At 38.6% G+C, this 13,309-nt stretch overlaps 1 protein-coding gene across 1 annotated transcript in view; it reads right to left on the reverse strand.

Annotated features, from left to right (window-relative positions):
• Positions 1-238: 238 nt before the first annotated feature.
• LOC127631117 (chemokine-like protein TAFA-5) overlaps positions 239-13,309 on the reverse strand; it is a 69,409-nt gene continuing 56,338 nt past the window's right edge. Inside the window, exons 4-5 of the mRNA XM_052109110.1 lie at positions 7,223-7,270; positions 239-1,632 (exon numbers count right to left, since the gene is read on the reverse strand). Coding sequence (XP_051965070.1) covers positions 7,247-7,270 — 24 coding nt within the window. The 3' untranslated portion in view covers positions 239-1,632; positions 7,223-7,246. The remainder of the gene's footprint in view (positions 1,633-7,222; positions 7,271-13,309) is intronic.

Genomic DNA, 13,309 nt, shown 5'->3' on the forward strand with positions numbered 1-13,309 from the left:
AAAATGTAATCTATGTACTTTTTGAGGGGAAGTTGTCTTTAATACTAGAGGAAAGAAAGAGCAAAATAAAAGAACAGCTTTCTTTTTAAGTAACTTATCACATGTTTAAAGTGCATTCACAATTTAAGCATTTAAGTTCCGTAATATGACGTATTTCTGAATTGAACAAAAAATTCAGAGAGAAATAATGTAGGGTGGGGCTTGATTTTATCCATCAGGAATTGATTGGATCATGAAGTAGGCGACCAGCTTACCAAGTAACATTTTTATTTCTTGTAATAACGTGCTCTGATGACTTGTGCACAATTAGTCTAGGAACATTTGGTATGAAAGTAAATTAAGGTAAATTTCAATGTCATGTTCCTTTTAAAGACAACATGAAGCATCATTCACAACACATTAATCTTCCGTAATGTAACTTATTTCCAAGTAAAACCAAATATTCTGTGGGAAATAATGTAAGGTTGGATCATGAAAAGTTATGCAATGATATTATTGGTATTAGTCCCCCTTCGGTCTTGATTACATTTGCAAAAAAGCAAGTCATTTTAGAGGTGGAGAAAGTTATTCCATCTTGAATAAAAATTCTACCAAAAAAAATTATTTACAATAACGTGAACTGACTTCATGCATATCAGCATGACCCATGGAGAAACATCCCAAAGCGTTATGTATGATTTACATGGACACACCCTTTATTTCCTATCTAGGTCAATACTGCATTGCAAGTGTCAGTTTACAGTCAAAATAAGGTATTGATAGAAATATATATATATATATATATATATATATATATATATATATCCATTTGAGACAGACATTTAAAGCAGAGTGTAAGACAAAGGCCCCAGAAACAAAGGAACAGATGACATCCAAACATTTTTCACCTTTAAAGCACCCATGATAAGAGTTGACACTATCAATGCATTGCCATTCTCAGACAGAGCTCACAGCACAGAATTCATATGGCCAAAGCACATGAAAAAAGAAGTCATATCTACAGTAAATATTAGTCATCTGCTGCTTTGTCCAATTTTCTCAATGCATCGGATGAATTTGTCCGCAATTCAAGTATCTATACAGAGAGACCCAAAAGTTCATCTTTTCTGTACATTTAATATCCTTGGCCTGTCACTGACACGTCTTTGCTCTGAAGAGACAGGTGGCGGTTGTGAATTGCACCCGTACGGGTCCATCTAGATCATTTTGAACTGACTGCTCTTTGAAGATGTTGTAGAATCTTTGTTTAAAAGTTGCATGAGCAGTCTTCTCCATTGGCTTAAATGGAAAGCAAGCAAATTTTTTCTCCTGGCTACGGTAAGCTTTATAAAGATCTGAAAACCTAAACAGCGGAGTTGAACGATGTCAAGGTTTTGCAAAGAAATGTTCACAAGACGTCTCCCGCTGTGTTAACGAGAACTGATGGCTGCTACTGGGACTCAATGACCTGTATGTAACTGTACGGATGCTTGAGTGACTGTAACCATAGCACATGGTTTCCATTTCCTGTTTTGAGGGCGATGAGTGGGGAGGCTGATATCTTTAGCTCCGAGATGAGTGGATGGACACAAATGTGTGGGACTGATGTATAATTCCTGTTTGGCATCGTTGTTCCTGTGAATGTCAGCAAACCTGCAAACACACACACAAAGAAAAGACATTATCGAAATACATTTCTGACATGATCAAAGGAGAAAACACAATGCATTACCCTTTCCTGCCTCGTCTCTTCATGTTTGTTGATCTTTTGTTTGTGTTTATTTAGTGAATGATGATTTTTATATGACAGCACTCTGAAGAGCTAGTGCTTTGAAAGGCATGCTTTTGAAAAAGGTAAATGGCAGAGGATGAACAGTTTTTTTATCTTAGTGAAATGATTATTTTGTTGGCTTTTGGAAGGTTGGCCACTTCTGAGATGGTTCACTACTGTGCATATTTTCCTCCATTTGGAGATAATGGCTCTCACTGTGGTTCTTTGGAGTCTCAGAGCCTTTGAAATAGCTTTGTAATCCTTCTAAGACTGATGTATTTCAATCACCTTTTGTCATAATTTCTGGGATTTCTTTCAACCTTGGCATAGTGTGCTACTGGGTGAGACCTTTTAGCCAACTTCATGCTGCTGAAAAAGTTCTATTTAGTTGTTGATTTGATCAAACATGGCTGGCAGTAATCAGGCCTTGTATGTCTAGTCCAGCTGAACCCCATTACGAATGAAGTTTCATAGATTTGAGGATTTAATAACAAAGGGGCAAATACTTTTTCACACAGGCTCAGTTGGTATTGGATAATGTTATTTATTGAAACAAAACATTCATCATTTAAAAACGTTACAAACGTTAAAAATGTTACGCCCATATTTTAATACGACGTATTTTAAATGTATTTTGATTTGGGATAATTTGTTTGTTTAATTACGTCTGAGGTTGTATGGCTTTGGCCTCATTGCAACTGAGATTTTGCCTCCTTGGTGCTGTTTTTCTTTTGTTGTCTCCCCTCTCTTTCTCTCTCTCCCTTTCAGGTTGCTCAACATCCAGGTATCCGCAATAATGATTGCCAATCACTCCTCTGTCAGGATTAGTTGATGGGAAAAGGGAAGCAGGATAAAGCTCAGGCAGACTTCTACTGCAAGGAGCTTCCCTTCCCTCGTTCCAAACGGTTGTTGGTGTGCACGTGTTGCTGCAATTTGTTGTAGCAGTTAATAGTAGTAGTTGCAAGTTACTGTGTTGTTGGTAACTTGTTTCTCTTGATAAATGAGGGGGATCTCATTTCATTTAAACTCAATTTGTGACTTTATGTATATATTGTACATAGTAAAACTATATGGAAGGGATGTGGGTGCCATTTTGATTAGTCTTGTATTTTCGTGTGTTTAACTGGGAGCTAGGGTAAATTTATGTTGTTTATCTGCAGTTTCTTTGTTAGGCAGGTTAGTTCTGACTTCCCACTAGTAATTGTATTTTGTTTGTTGTTTTGGCCTTGCCCCACCTGAAGCCTTTGATACCACATTATTGGTGAATAATATACACAATGCAGAATTTGAGATGTGCTGGAAATTAAAAAAAATTTTTAAACGATTGATTGACATAATGTTAACGTACAGTACTTAAATGCTCTACAAAGGAAATATCTCCTGTGATGCATGAACATACACTGTTGTAAGTAAATTCAATAAATTAGCGAGAGTCTGAAAAAGGTTTTGATGACATTACACACTCTAAAAGTTCACAGTGCTTAAAGAACCCAAAGTTGAAGAAACCTATACAGTCTATTTCCTTTGTTGAGCAATTAAGTATTGTACTTTCACAGACTCTTGGTTGAAAACCCTGGAGTTAGAGCATAAAAAATAATCATATCTGTTCAAAGCAAAACTCATAAATAACTTGTAATTGGGATTTGTAAATCCTACTTCCCTATGCATCCCAAATCAATCTTTAATGGATGTCAATGTAATTACCAAAATCAGAACACAATTTCATGATTAAATATTTATGGTGTTCCCACTTTCCTGTTTTGGCATCTATCTGTAATTGTCTGTGATTCATGAGTCTTTCTCTTGAGAGTGGTTGATGTAACATGCTAGAAATGTTATCTCTTGCAGGACCACATCAACCTCCCTTCTAAAATGTTCCTTAAGTGCACACTCTGGCCCTTTTTTATAATGCTGCCTTTCTAAAAAAAATTATTCCCTTATGACTAGCTTTTCAATAAAGTGCTTTTCCCTGGGCGAAAATAAAATTGTGTTTAACTCAAATTTAGCTTTGACTGTTTGAATAACACTTTAGAGGCACAGAAAGTAATTGTTTCCCAATAGACACTTTTTAATAAAGGAAAACAGAAAATTCTGTCATAATAACAATACTCAGCATTTTACTCTGACATTCAATGAAAAGACTCTAAAGCTATTGCTCTAAAAACCCATAACTGACAGGTGCTAATTGCCTAAAGGATTAACATAAATTTAAGCTAATTACTGTCCTCGCATTATCCCTCCTGCACTGTGAAACTACAGTCTTTTCCAAGCCGCGTACACTCATCAGAAACCGCTCGAAGCAAGACGAGAAGACAAACAACAGCTGGCATGTCAATATATCTTGTTAAATATAACCGTATCTCATTCTATGCAACCATCACACAATCTGCAACGAACCAAGCGGCTACAGAGCGCAACAGTGATCGCCACTTTTTCAGCAGCCGTAGTTCCGGAAGTATTTCTCCCATACATTTTCCACTAAGGGATTCAAAAAAAATTCTTCAATATAGAATTTTATGCCATAATCCAAACCAACCAGTACTAAGATGAACCACAACAATACAAACTTTGTTTGAACCAAAATATCTTGTTTTAAGTGTTCTAACATCAACGTTTTCCAATGAATGTGGTACTATAGAGCACTTTTGAAAGTCTTTGTTTATGGTGGAGGAAAATGCAATTCCAGTGTGGATGAGAGGCATAAACTAGCCAAATCAATGCATATACAAACAAAAAAGTACTAGTGTGTAGCTGTGTCTCCTTTCGAAGGCTGGTGCTAGCCAGGACGTGTCCTTTGTAGGCGGCGATGTACAGAGCGTCCTTAACTTCGAATTATCTTAATTTAAGAGAGACGGCCTTCATACGACAAATGGAAAATATAATCTTCATAGATAATGAAAATGATACATTGCGATTAGCATATATCGATATTCTCAACTCTCTTAGAATCAGACAAAATGTAACAGGACCTTCTACCACGCTATATTCCATCACGTTCATTACGATCTGGCCTGTTAATAGTTCCTAGAATATCAAAATCCACAAAAGGAGGTAGATCCTTTTCATATTTGGCTCCTAAACTATGGAACAATCTCCCTAACACTGTTCGAGATGCAGACACACTCCCTCAGTTTAAGTCTAGACTAAAGACTTATCTATTTAGCCAGGTAATTCATCCTTCAACCCACAATTAGGCTGCTTTAGTTGAGTCTGCTGGAATCAGAAACATTGATCATGATCTATAACTCTGCAATAAATTGAATGGCATCTATGCTTATATTATTTTATTTGTTTCCCTGTCTCAACCTCGGGACTCCTATCCTGAGGTCACCAGAACCAGCACCATCGTATTGGACTCCACTGCTACGTGTCGCTGTGTGATGATGACTAAATGCAGCCGGTGCCAGCCAAACATCACTTCAGTCTATTATGATGGACTTCAGAGGATGAACTGATGCCAACTTCAACCATAAAACATGGGATACTTAATATGTTATTGTCTGAACCTTGGATTTAGGATGGACCACACCGAACCTCACCGAAATTACCAGCCAGGTTGAACTGCGATGCACCTCACTGATATCTGCTAGCATCCGTCTATTGATAGACTACACTCTTATAATGGAATGCATAGACTAACAATTGCCAACAAAAGCCTTCATCAGCCAATTAACAAGCACAATTGCATCTATGTGAAATTCTGCAGGATGGACTTCAAAGACATTGGTCATTAATTTTACAGTTCATACTAAATCTATGTTTAAACACTGAACCTTAACACTTACTTAGTTTAATAATTTTAAACCATGACTTTAACTATACGTATAAGTAATAAGTCATAATTACATTATATTCATAATGTTAGCCAGAGGGGAACTGACCGCCACAGTGAGTGTGGTTTCTCCAAAGGTTATTTTTCTCCATTAATCAACATCTTATGGAGTTTTGTGTTCCTTGCCACAGTTGCCTTCAGCTTGCTCACTGGGGTTATTAATACAATTATTATTTAATTACTTATTTTTAAACATGATTAGCAATCGTATTTTATCTAATTACACAATGAGGATTCATCGACATTATAGACATTACAGTTTTATCGTCTGTTAATGCCTGATCTTCTGTAAAGCTGCTTTAAAACGGTGTGTTGTGAAAGGCGCTATACAAATAAAATTGACTTGACTTGATGGAAACAGAAGGTATCATGGTTGCTGTGGCAGCAAACATCACTTTCAACCTGCGCAAGGGCTCTGAGTGAGAAGAGTATTTCTGAGGTAAACTTTCTATTGATGTAGATAGAAACGAAAATGGATTTTGCTGCTGAACTTTTATGTTTACTTTGTAATACTTTATTTTACATAACATGTTATTATTAACTTGAGAATTAACATTACTTGCATTTAAACATCAGATTTTCAGGTAAATCTGTTTTTCAGATAAATGTACATTTCCGTTGAAGCAAAGAACTGTGGGTTGTGAATTCCAACAAAGCCTACACCTCTTGCCTCCTCCAAATTCCTGTGAAAGAAGGTTGCGTTCAAAGGCTGCATTTGGAGTGTCCTACTTGCTTTTCTGAAACTAGAGAGCTTCTTTGACGTATGTGTCTGACAAATGTGACCTCTGTAGCACACAGAGAGACAGCTTGTATGTGGCGGTCGCTGTTGAGTGCTTTTGCCACGTATTCCGTTTCCATGCTTAACAGTATCTTCTCTGATTGGTGGGACTTTGTACAGGATTATGTGTTGTGTAGTTCTTCACTGGAGATTTAAAAAAAAAAAAAAGTTTTCAAGTGTTTTTAAGGTATAGTGTTTGTGTGTTTCCTGGGTATCAAACCCATGATCTTGCCATTGATAGCGTCATGCTCTACCAGCCGAGATAAGTAGAAATCACACTGACTTTTGGCTTCTACTGAAGCATACACCATCACTTAACAATCCCAAAACTTATGTTAGGTTTGTCTTGAAAGGTTTATAATTTATTAATAGAATGCAGATTTTTATTCCCAGAACCCTACTGTTGCTCTCAATTGAGGCAGAGCTGACTTGCAGCGTGCACTGGCTTTGGGGATTCTGCTCACGTCCCAAACCATCATCATCTCCCTTCATCTACTGATCCCCTGCAAACCTGCTGCCCCCGGCTGCCCTATAATCCTGATTAGCCCTTCTGCTGATCATGTGCGTCACTTTTAACACATCTTCATCAACGCCGCCGGGGCACAATTGGCTGGATAAATGATAAGATTTCCTCTGGATTTCTGCTCTCTCTTATTCCACCTCTGTTGCTGCTATCTGTCAGGTTGCCTTAAAGCATACGCTGTGATAGCAGAGCGGTCATGTCGCTGCTCTTCTGTGGATATGCTAGCCGGCTAGTCGATGTCATTGCAAATTTGATTTAGAGAAGCTATGATGATGATTTAATAAAGAAAAAAAAAAAAACAGAACAAGATAGAGATAATTCTATTGGAGCACCACTTACCTCCTCACGGCAGTCTGAAGTCCTTTAAGATGGCTCTTTGGGCAGAGGCTACAACAAAGAGAAAGGAAATATTTCATTTTATTAGATACTGTACAGTATATGATGCATCAATGTCAAAAATTGTACAACACCCCTTTATGTTATCCATATTGTATTTAAGAATTCAAGGAATACATTCGGACAGTAATGTGTACCCTGGAATTCAAACTTGTGACCTTGGTGTTGCTAGCTCATAGAGCACCATACGTCACTGCCGTGTTGGAGAAGCTCCTTAATCACAAGCTAGTAATAATTTCAAGTAGTTAAGTCATAATTTATGACAGTCCAGTGTAGTCAAGGTACATTTTAATAAAAGTAGCTGGCTAAACATCTAGTTAAGTGTAGAGAAAGCACATAGAAGCTATGTAAGGTGTACATTCATACAATTGTCAGAATATATATATATATATATATATATATATATATAACTATGGTTTATTGGTTAACTGTTAACATAAATTATAAAAAAAAAATTATATATTTAACAAGAAAAATTTATTTTATATTTTTGTTTGTAAAAAGTATTATTTTACCTTATAGTTAACTGTAAAAATGTATGTTTAACAACAGAATACATGTGCTTTTAAGGTCAAATATTGTTTAAAATGCAGTGAAAAACAATAACTGGGCATTCCCAATAGACCCAGCTTGACTCATCGTTTGTATTATATTTCATTTCATAGTTATTTCATTTTTATTCAGGGTTGTTTTTTCATTTCATAGTTATTTTAATTTAACTGATTATATCAGTTATGTACATTGGGATGGGTTGTGTTACATTGTATTTTGTTTAGTTAATGTTTATTGCATTATTTTACTGTCACGTGTGTTACCGTGATACAAGACTGTTTTGGTCACACGGATTGGGAGCTGTTCCGGTCCACCTCTGATGATGACATCAAGCTCTACACTGATAACGTAACGTGTTTCATCAGGATTGAGAAATGCTCAATCTCTACTTCCAGTCTCTGAGTTTGGTTAATATTCCTGTTGGTTAACTGTGTTTTCGCATCACCCTACAAAAATAATAATAACATTGTTACTTTACCACCTGTGACTGCTTACTGGAATAAAGCAGCAGGTAATATCTGTTGGAAAAAGTGTGGATGCTTCCACATCTCTTTTTTTAACCAATAACGTAAAAGAGATTTATTTTAGAATAATTCATATGTGCTACCACTACTAAAAAATTTCCTCCAGTTGCTCTTACAGTGGCAACTCTGACTAAACTGTACTTTTTTTATGGTATTTGGTTTTTCTTTACTAAAACGTTCTGGCAAGATGTTTAAGGATTTTTTAGGAATTCAATTTATAATGAATGTGTGTTGTATTGGAAGGATGTGGTACTAGTCTTTGTTGATTTTGTCCCACCCCCAGCTTTTAGTTTTTTTTTATGTATGTATTTGGTTGTTGACTGGTATTACTTACGTACTGTTTTGAGCATCAATAAAAAAAAAATTACAAAAAAATAAATAACTTGTGACAGGGTGGAGGGCGGGGCCGGGTCGTGTTTATACACACCCGGTCCCTTATCAGGCTAATTAAGCCTCCGAGAGGGATAAAGGCCGACTGCGGAAGGTGGAGCGACGAGAGAGAGATTGTTTACGGTCAGCTGACCATCATGTGTGTGTTTGTGTCTTTTCGTTCAGTTTTATATAAAAATTATTATTTATATTGTCAAGCCAGTTCTCGCCTCCTCCTTTCCATTAATTCCTTTACACTTGTTTCATCAGAAAGTGCATAGATGACGTAGTACAGACCAAAACTATACGGATCTACCTGAACCAAAAACTGTGTATTAATAGCGATGTTCATGCAGCACTTATTGCACAGGCCTTTGCTTTTAATTCTGGGAATGTGGAGGAGCATAAACAAGCCAGTTACGCCCTCTGCAAAACTACCAGAGCAGCCAAATGCCAGTACAGGGACAAGATTGAAGGACAGTTCAACACCACCGACTCTAGAAGCATGTGGCAGGGAATTAATATCATCACGGACTTCAAAGGGAATTAAAAACTCCACGTGAACACCGCCTCTCTCCCCGATGAGCTTAATACATTTTTATGCTCATTTCGAGGGAAATAACACCACCCTCATGGAGAGAGCTCTCGTGGCCAAAGCTACAGAGGTTAGGTGACTCTCCGTCTCTGTAGCAGATGTAACCCTATCCTTCCGACGGGTGACTAGCCATAAAGCCGTGGGTCCAGATGGCTTTCCACAGTGCATCATCAGTGCGCGTGCGAACCAACTGGCTGGTGTTTTCACTGACATTTTCAACCTTTCCCTCTACTTCTACTTGCTTTAAAATGTCCACCATTGTGCCTATACCATTTTGCAATCCAAAATCACTTTCTTAAATGACTGGCGTCCTGTTGCTCTGAACCCATCATAAGCAAATGCTTTGAGAGGCTAATCAGAGATTTCCTCTCCTCTGTGCTGCCCATCTCACTGGACTCACTGCAGCTTGAATACCACAACAACTGCTCCACTAATTGCATCACTGCTCTCTCCCACCTGGAAAAAAGGAACACATATGTGAGAATGCTGCTTGTAGACTACAGCTCAGCATTCAACACCATAGTGCTCTCCAAACTTGATGTGAAACTCCAGGCTCTGGGCTTAAACTGCTTGCTGTGCAGCTGGATCCTGGACTTCCTGTCAAGTAGACGCCAGGTGGTTAGAATGGGCAGCGCATCTCCTCATCACTGACCCTCTACACTGGAGTCCTGCAGGGCTGTGTTCTCAGCCCACTCCTGTATTCCCTGTACACACATGACTGTGTGGCAACACACAGCTTCAATGCCATCATTAAGTTTGCTGATGATACGACAGTGGTAGGTCTGATCACTGACAATGATGAAACATTGCCATCCTACAGAGAGGAGGTGCACACTCTGACATTCTGGAGTCAGGAGCACAACCTCTCCCTCAACAAGTAAGACCAATGGACTTGTGGTGGTCTTCAGGAGAAAAGACAGTGAACATAGCCCCATCACCATCAATGAAGCACTGGTGGAGAGAGTCAGCAGTTTCAAGTTCCTCTGTGTCCACATCACTGAGGAACTAACATGGTCCATCCACACTGAAGCCATTGTGAAGAAGGCTTACGAGTGCCTCTCCTTACTGAGACGGCTGAGGAAGCTTGGAATGAACCACCACATTCTCACATGGTTCAACACCAGCACTGTAGAGAGCATCCTGACTGGCTGCATCACTGCCTGGTATGATAACAGCACTGCCCTCAGCCACAAAGCCCTGCAAAGGGTGGTGTGAACTGCCAGACACATCTTCGTAGGTGAGCTTCCCTCCCTCCAGGACATATATACCAGGCAGTGTGTGAAAAAAGCTCAGATGATCATCAGAGACTCCAGCCACCCGAGCTATGGGCTGCTCTCACTGCTACCATCAGGCAGGTGGTACCGCAGCATCAGGACCCACACCAGCCGACTACATGACAGCTTCTTCCCCCAAGCAATCAGACTTTTGAACTCTTGATCAATCACGATACATATATCAGCACCACACTTTATTAATCTTATTATCTCACACTGAACTGCCATAAATTATATTCTCTCTTAACAACACACTGGCAACTGACCATCAAACAACAGCCTGATTGTCAATACAGCACAATACAACCTACAGTAAATTTGATACATACAATTTTTATTGTGTACTGTGTATTCTATATTGTGTGTATATGCATTCTATATTGCATTGCAGTGTGTATGTGTATTGCATACTGTACATTGTATATAATTTTTTGTATATTGTGTTGTGTGTAATTAAGGGTATATTTAATATGTAAATTGTGTTGTATAAATCTGATGTTTATTGTAAATTGGTATGTCTCATCACTGTCATGACTGCTATGTTGCTCGGAACTGCACCCAAGACTTTCACCTACTGTTGCATTTGTGTATATGGTTGAGTGACAATAAAGTGATTTGATTTGATAGTATGTGTTTGCCTGTTTGAATCTGTGCAATGACTTTTGGCCACAGTGAATTGGCCATTGCTTCTAAAAGGGTGTCTTGAAAAACTTGAAAAACATCATATGGCCTTCTATTGTTACTTCAGTGATTAATAATACATTAACATGGTCATTTACATTTAGTCATTTAGCAGATGCTTTTATCCAAAGCGACTTACAAATGAGGAACATAACAAGCAATATGTCCTACAAAAGTCAACAATATCTGCAGTATCATCATGCTAATTTCCCAGAATGGCTAAAGTAGTATAGAAGCTAGTGCAGAGGAACGAGACAGACAAGGACATTTTCTTCTACTCAATTCTGACAAAACAGAGCCAATTATTGGACCAAAAACCTCTACAATATAATTTGACTCTCAATGGATGTACTGTTACATCGTCTTCTACAGCTAAGCACCTAGGTGTTATTTTTTATAGCAATCTGTCCTTTGAAAATCAAATTTCCATTGTTTGTAGAACAGCATTTGTCCACCTCAGAAATATTGGCAAGTTATGAAACATGCTCTCTGTTGCTGATTCCGAAAAACAAATTCATGCTTTCATGACCTCAAGACTAGATTATTGTAATGCATTACTGGGAGGATGTACAACAAGGTCAATAAATAAACTTCAATTGGTTTTCAGGCTGGTTCAGCTAATGCGCATTCACATGCTTGAGTTGACTGACAGGCAATGTCTGTATCTAAAATATGATTGGCTCTTTTACCTGTTGGGTGGGACTTCCTTTTCTACATCTGTTGGGTGTTCCAATTTCTTGCATTCTTTTTATACCAGTGGTCTGTCTTGGGCTAAATAGTCTTGGATAAATTAGAACCATTGCTACTTTTAGTTAGCACCTTCTTAAAGTAGTGATGTATGTCTCAAGACCGGTCTTGGTCTCGAGACCGGTCTCGAGACCACTTTTACGTGGTCTCGGTCTTGTCGGTCTTTGGTCTTGGTCTTGTCTTGGTCTCGGGCCTCTCGGTCTTGTCTAGGTCTCGCTGTCCCAGACCGACATAGTGGTCGGGGGATTTAGCAATACAATACTACAATATCCACGACGACACAACATTCGATAATGCAACAGTATTATTATTTCGCGCCCTTCAAATGCAACCAATCACATGTATTTTTTTGTGACACAGCCGTTGGCGCTCATCCATCCATATAACATTATACCTCAGTGAGTGAGTGTAGCGTAGAGCGTAAAGAGCACAGTCAGTCAGTAGCATGTCAGCAAATTCCTTGGTCATAAAATTTGCTTTCGTAGAACACAATGAGTTCTTCTGGACATCGTCAAATAAAAAGAAGCATTCGGCGAAATGTAGATTCTGCAAAGTCTGCTTGACAGAGACAGCCGGGACCACCTCAACGTTCACCAGACACCTGGAGCGTAAACACAGGGAAAGGTAAGCTATCTACCCATTTTCAAACTCTTTGAGGTAAAACCTTTCCAACCTCCCATGACCAAACAGATCATGTATCTGCTGAATTATTGTTGTTTATCATGTGTTCTTCTCACACGTACGGTATAAGTTATTTAGGGACATATTTTTTGCAAGCCTCTCTAAGGACGTAACTAACGTTAACCTGATGAAGAGTGTAACTAACGTTACATGCTAAGTAACGAGACTTTGGGTAACTGCACAAATGACAGATGACTTTGAGTCTGTTTTTTTTCCCTCCGGTCTCGACTTGGTCTGTCTTGGTCTCGACTTGGTCTATCTTGGTCTTGGTCTAGGTCTTGTCTTGGTCTCGATACCCTCTGGTCTTGGTAGTGTCTTGGTCTCGGTTTAGGCGGTCTTGACTACAAGTCTATCCTAAAGCTGCCACAATAAATGTGCTAAAACAAGCTCTTTCCTGTCTGGTTTATGCTCTCAAATTGTGACAAAGGGACCGGCCTAGCATTCAGCACTTCACAGGGCTTTTCTGAAGTCTTCTCTCTCAGATTAAGTTGAAGAAACTTCCAACTTTCCACTTGCTCATTCAATGTTTATAAAAACCTCTTAACCCCTCCAGTCTTTGAGTCCATTGTTGGCAAGCTTGTGGTACTTGGATTCGCTTTAGTCATTG

Source organism: Xyrauchen texanus, chromosome 37, assembly GCF_025860055.1.
Source record: "Xyrauchen texanus isolate HMW12.3.18 chromosome 37, RBS_HiC_50CHRs, whole genome shotgun sequence".
NCBI lineage: Eukaryota > Metazoa > Chordata > Actinopteri > Cypriniformes > Catostomidae > Xyrauchen > Xyrauchen texanus.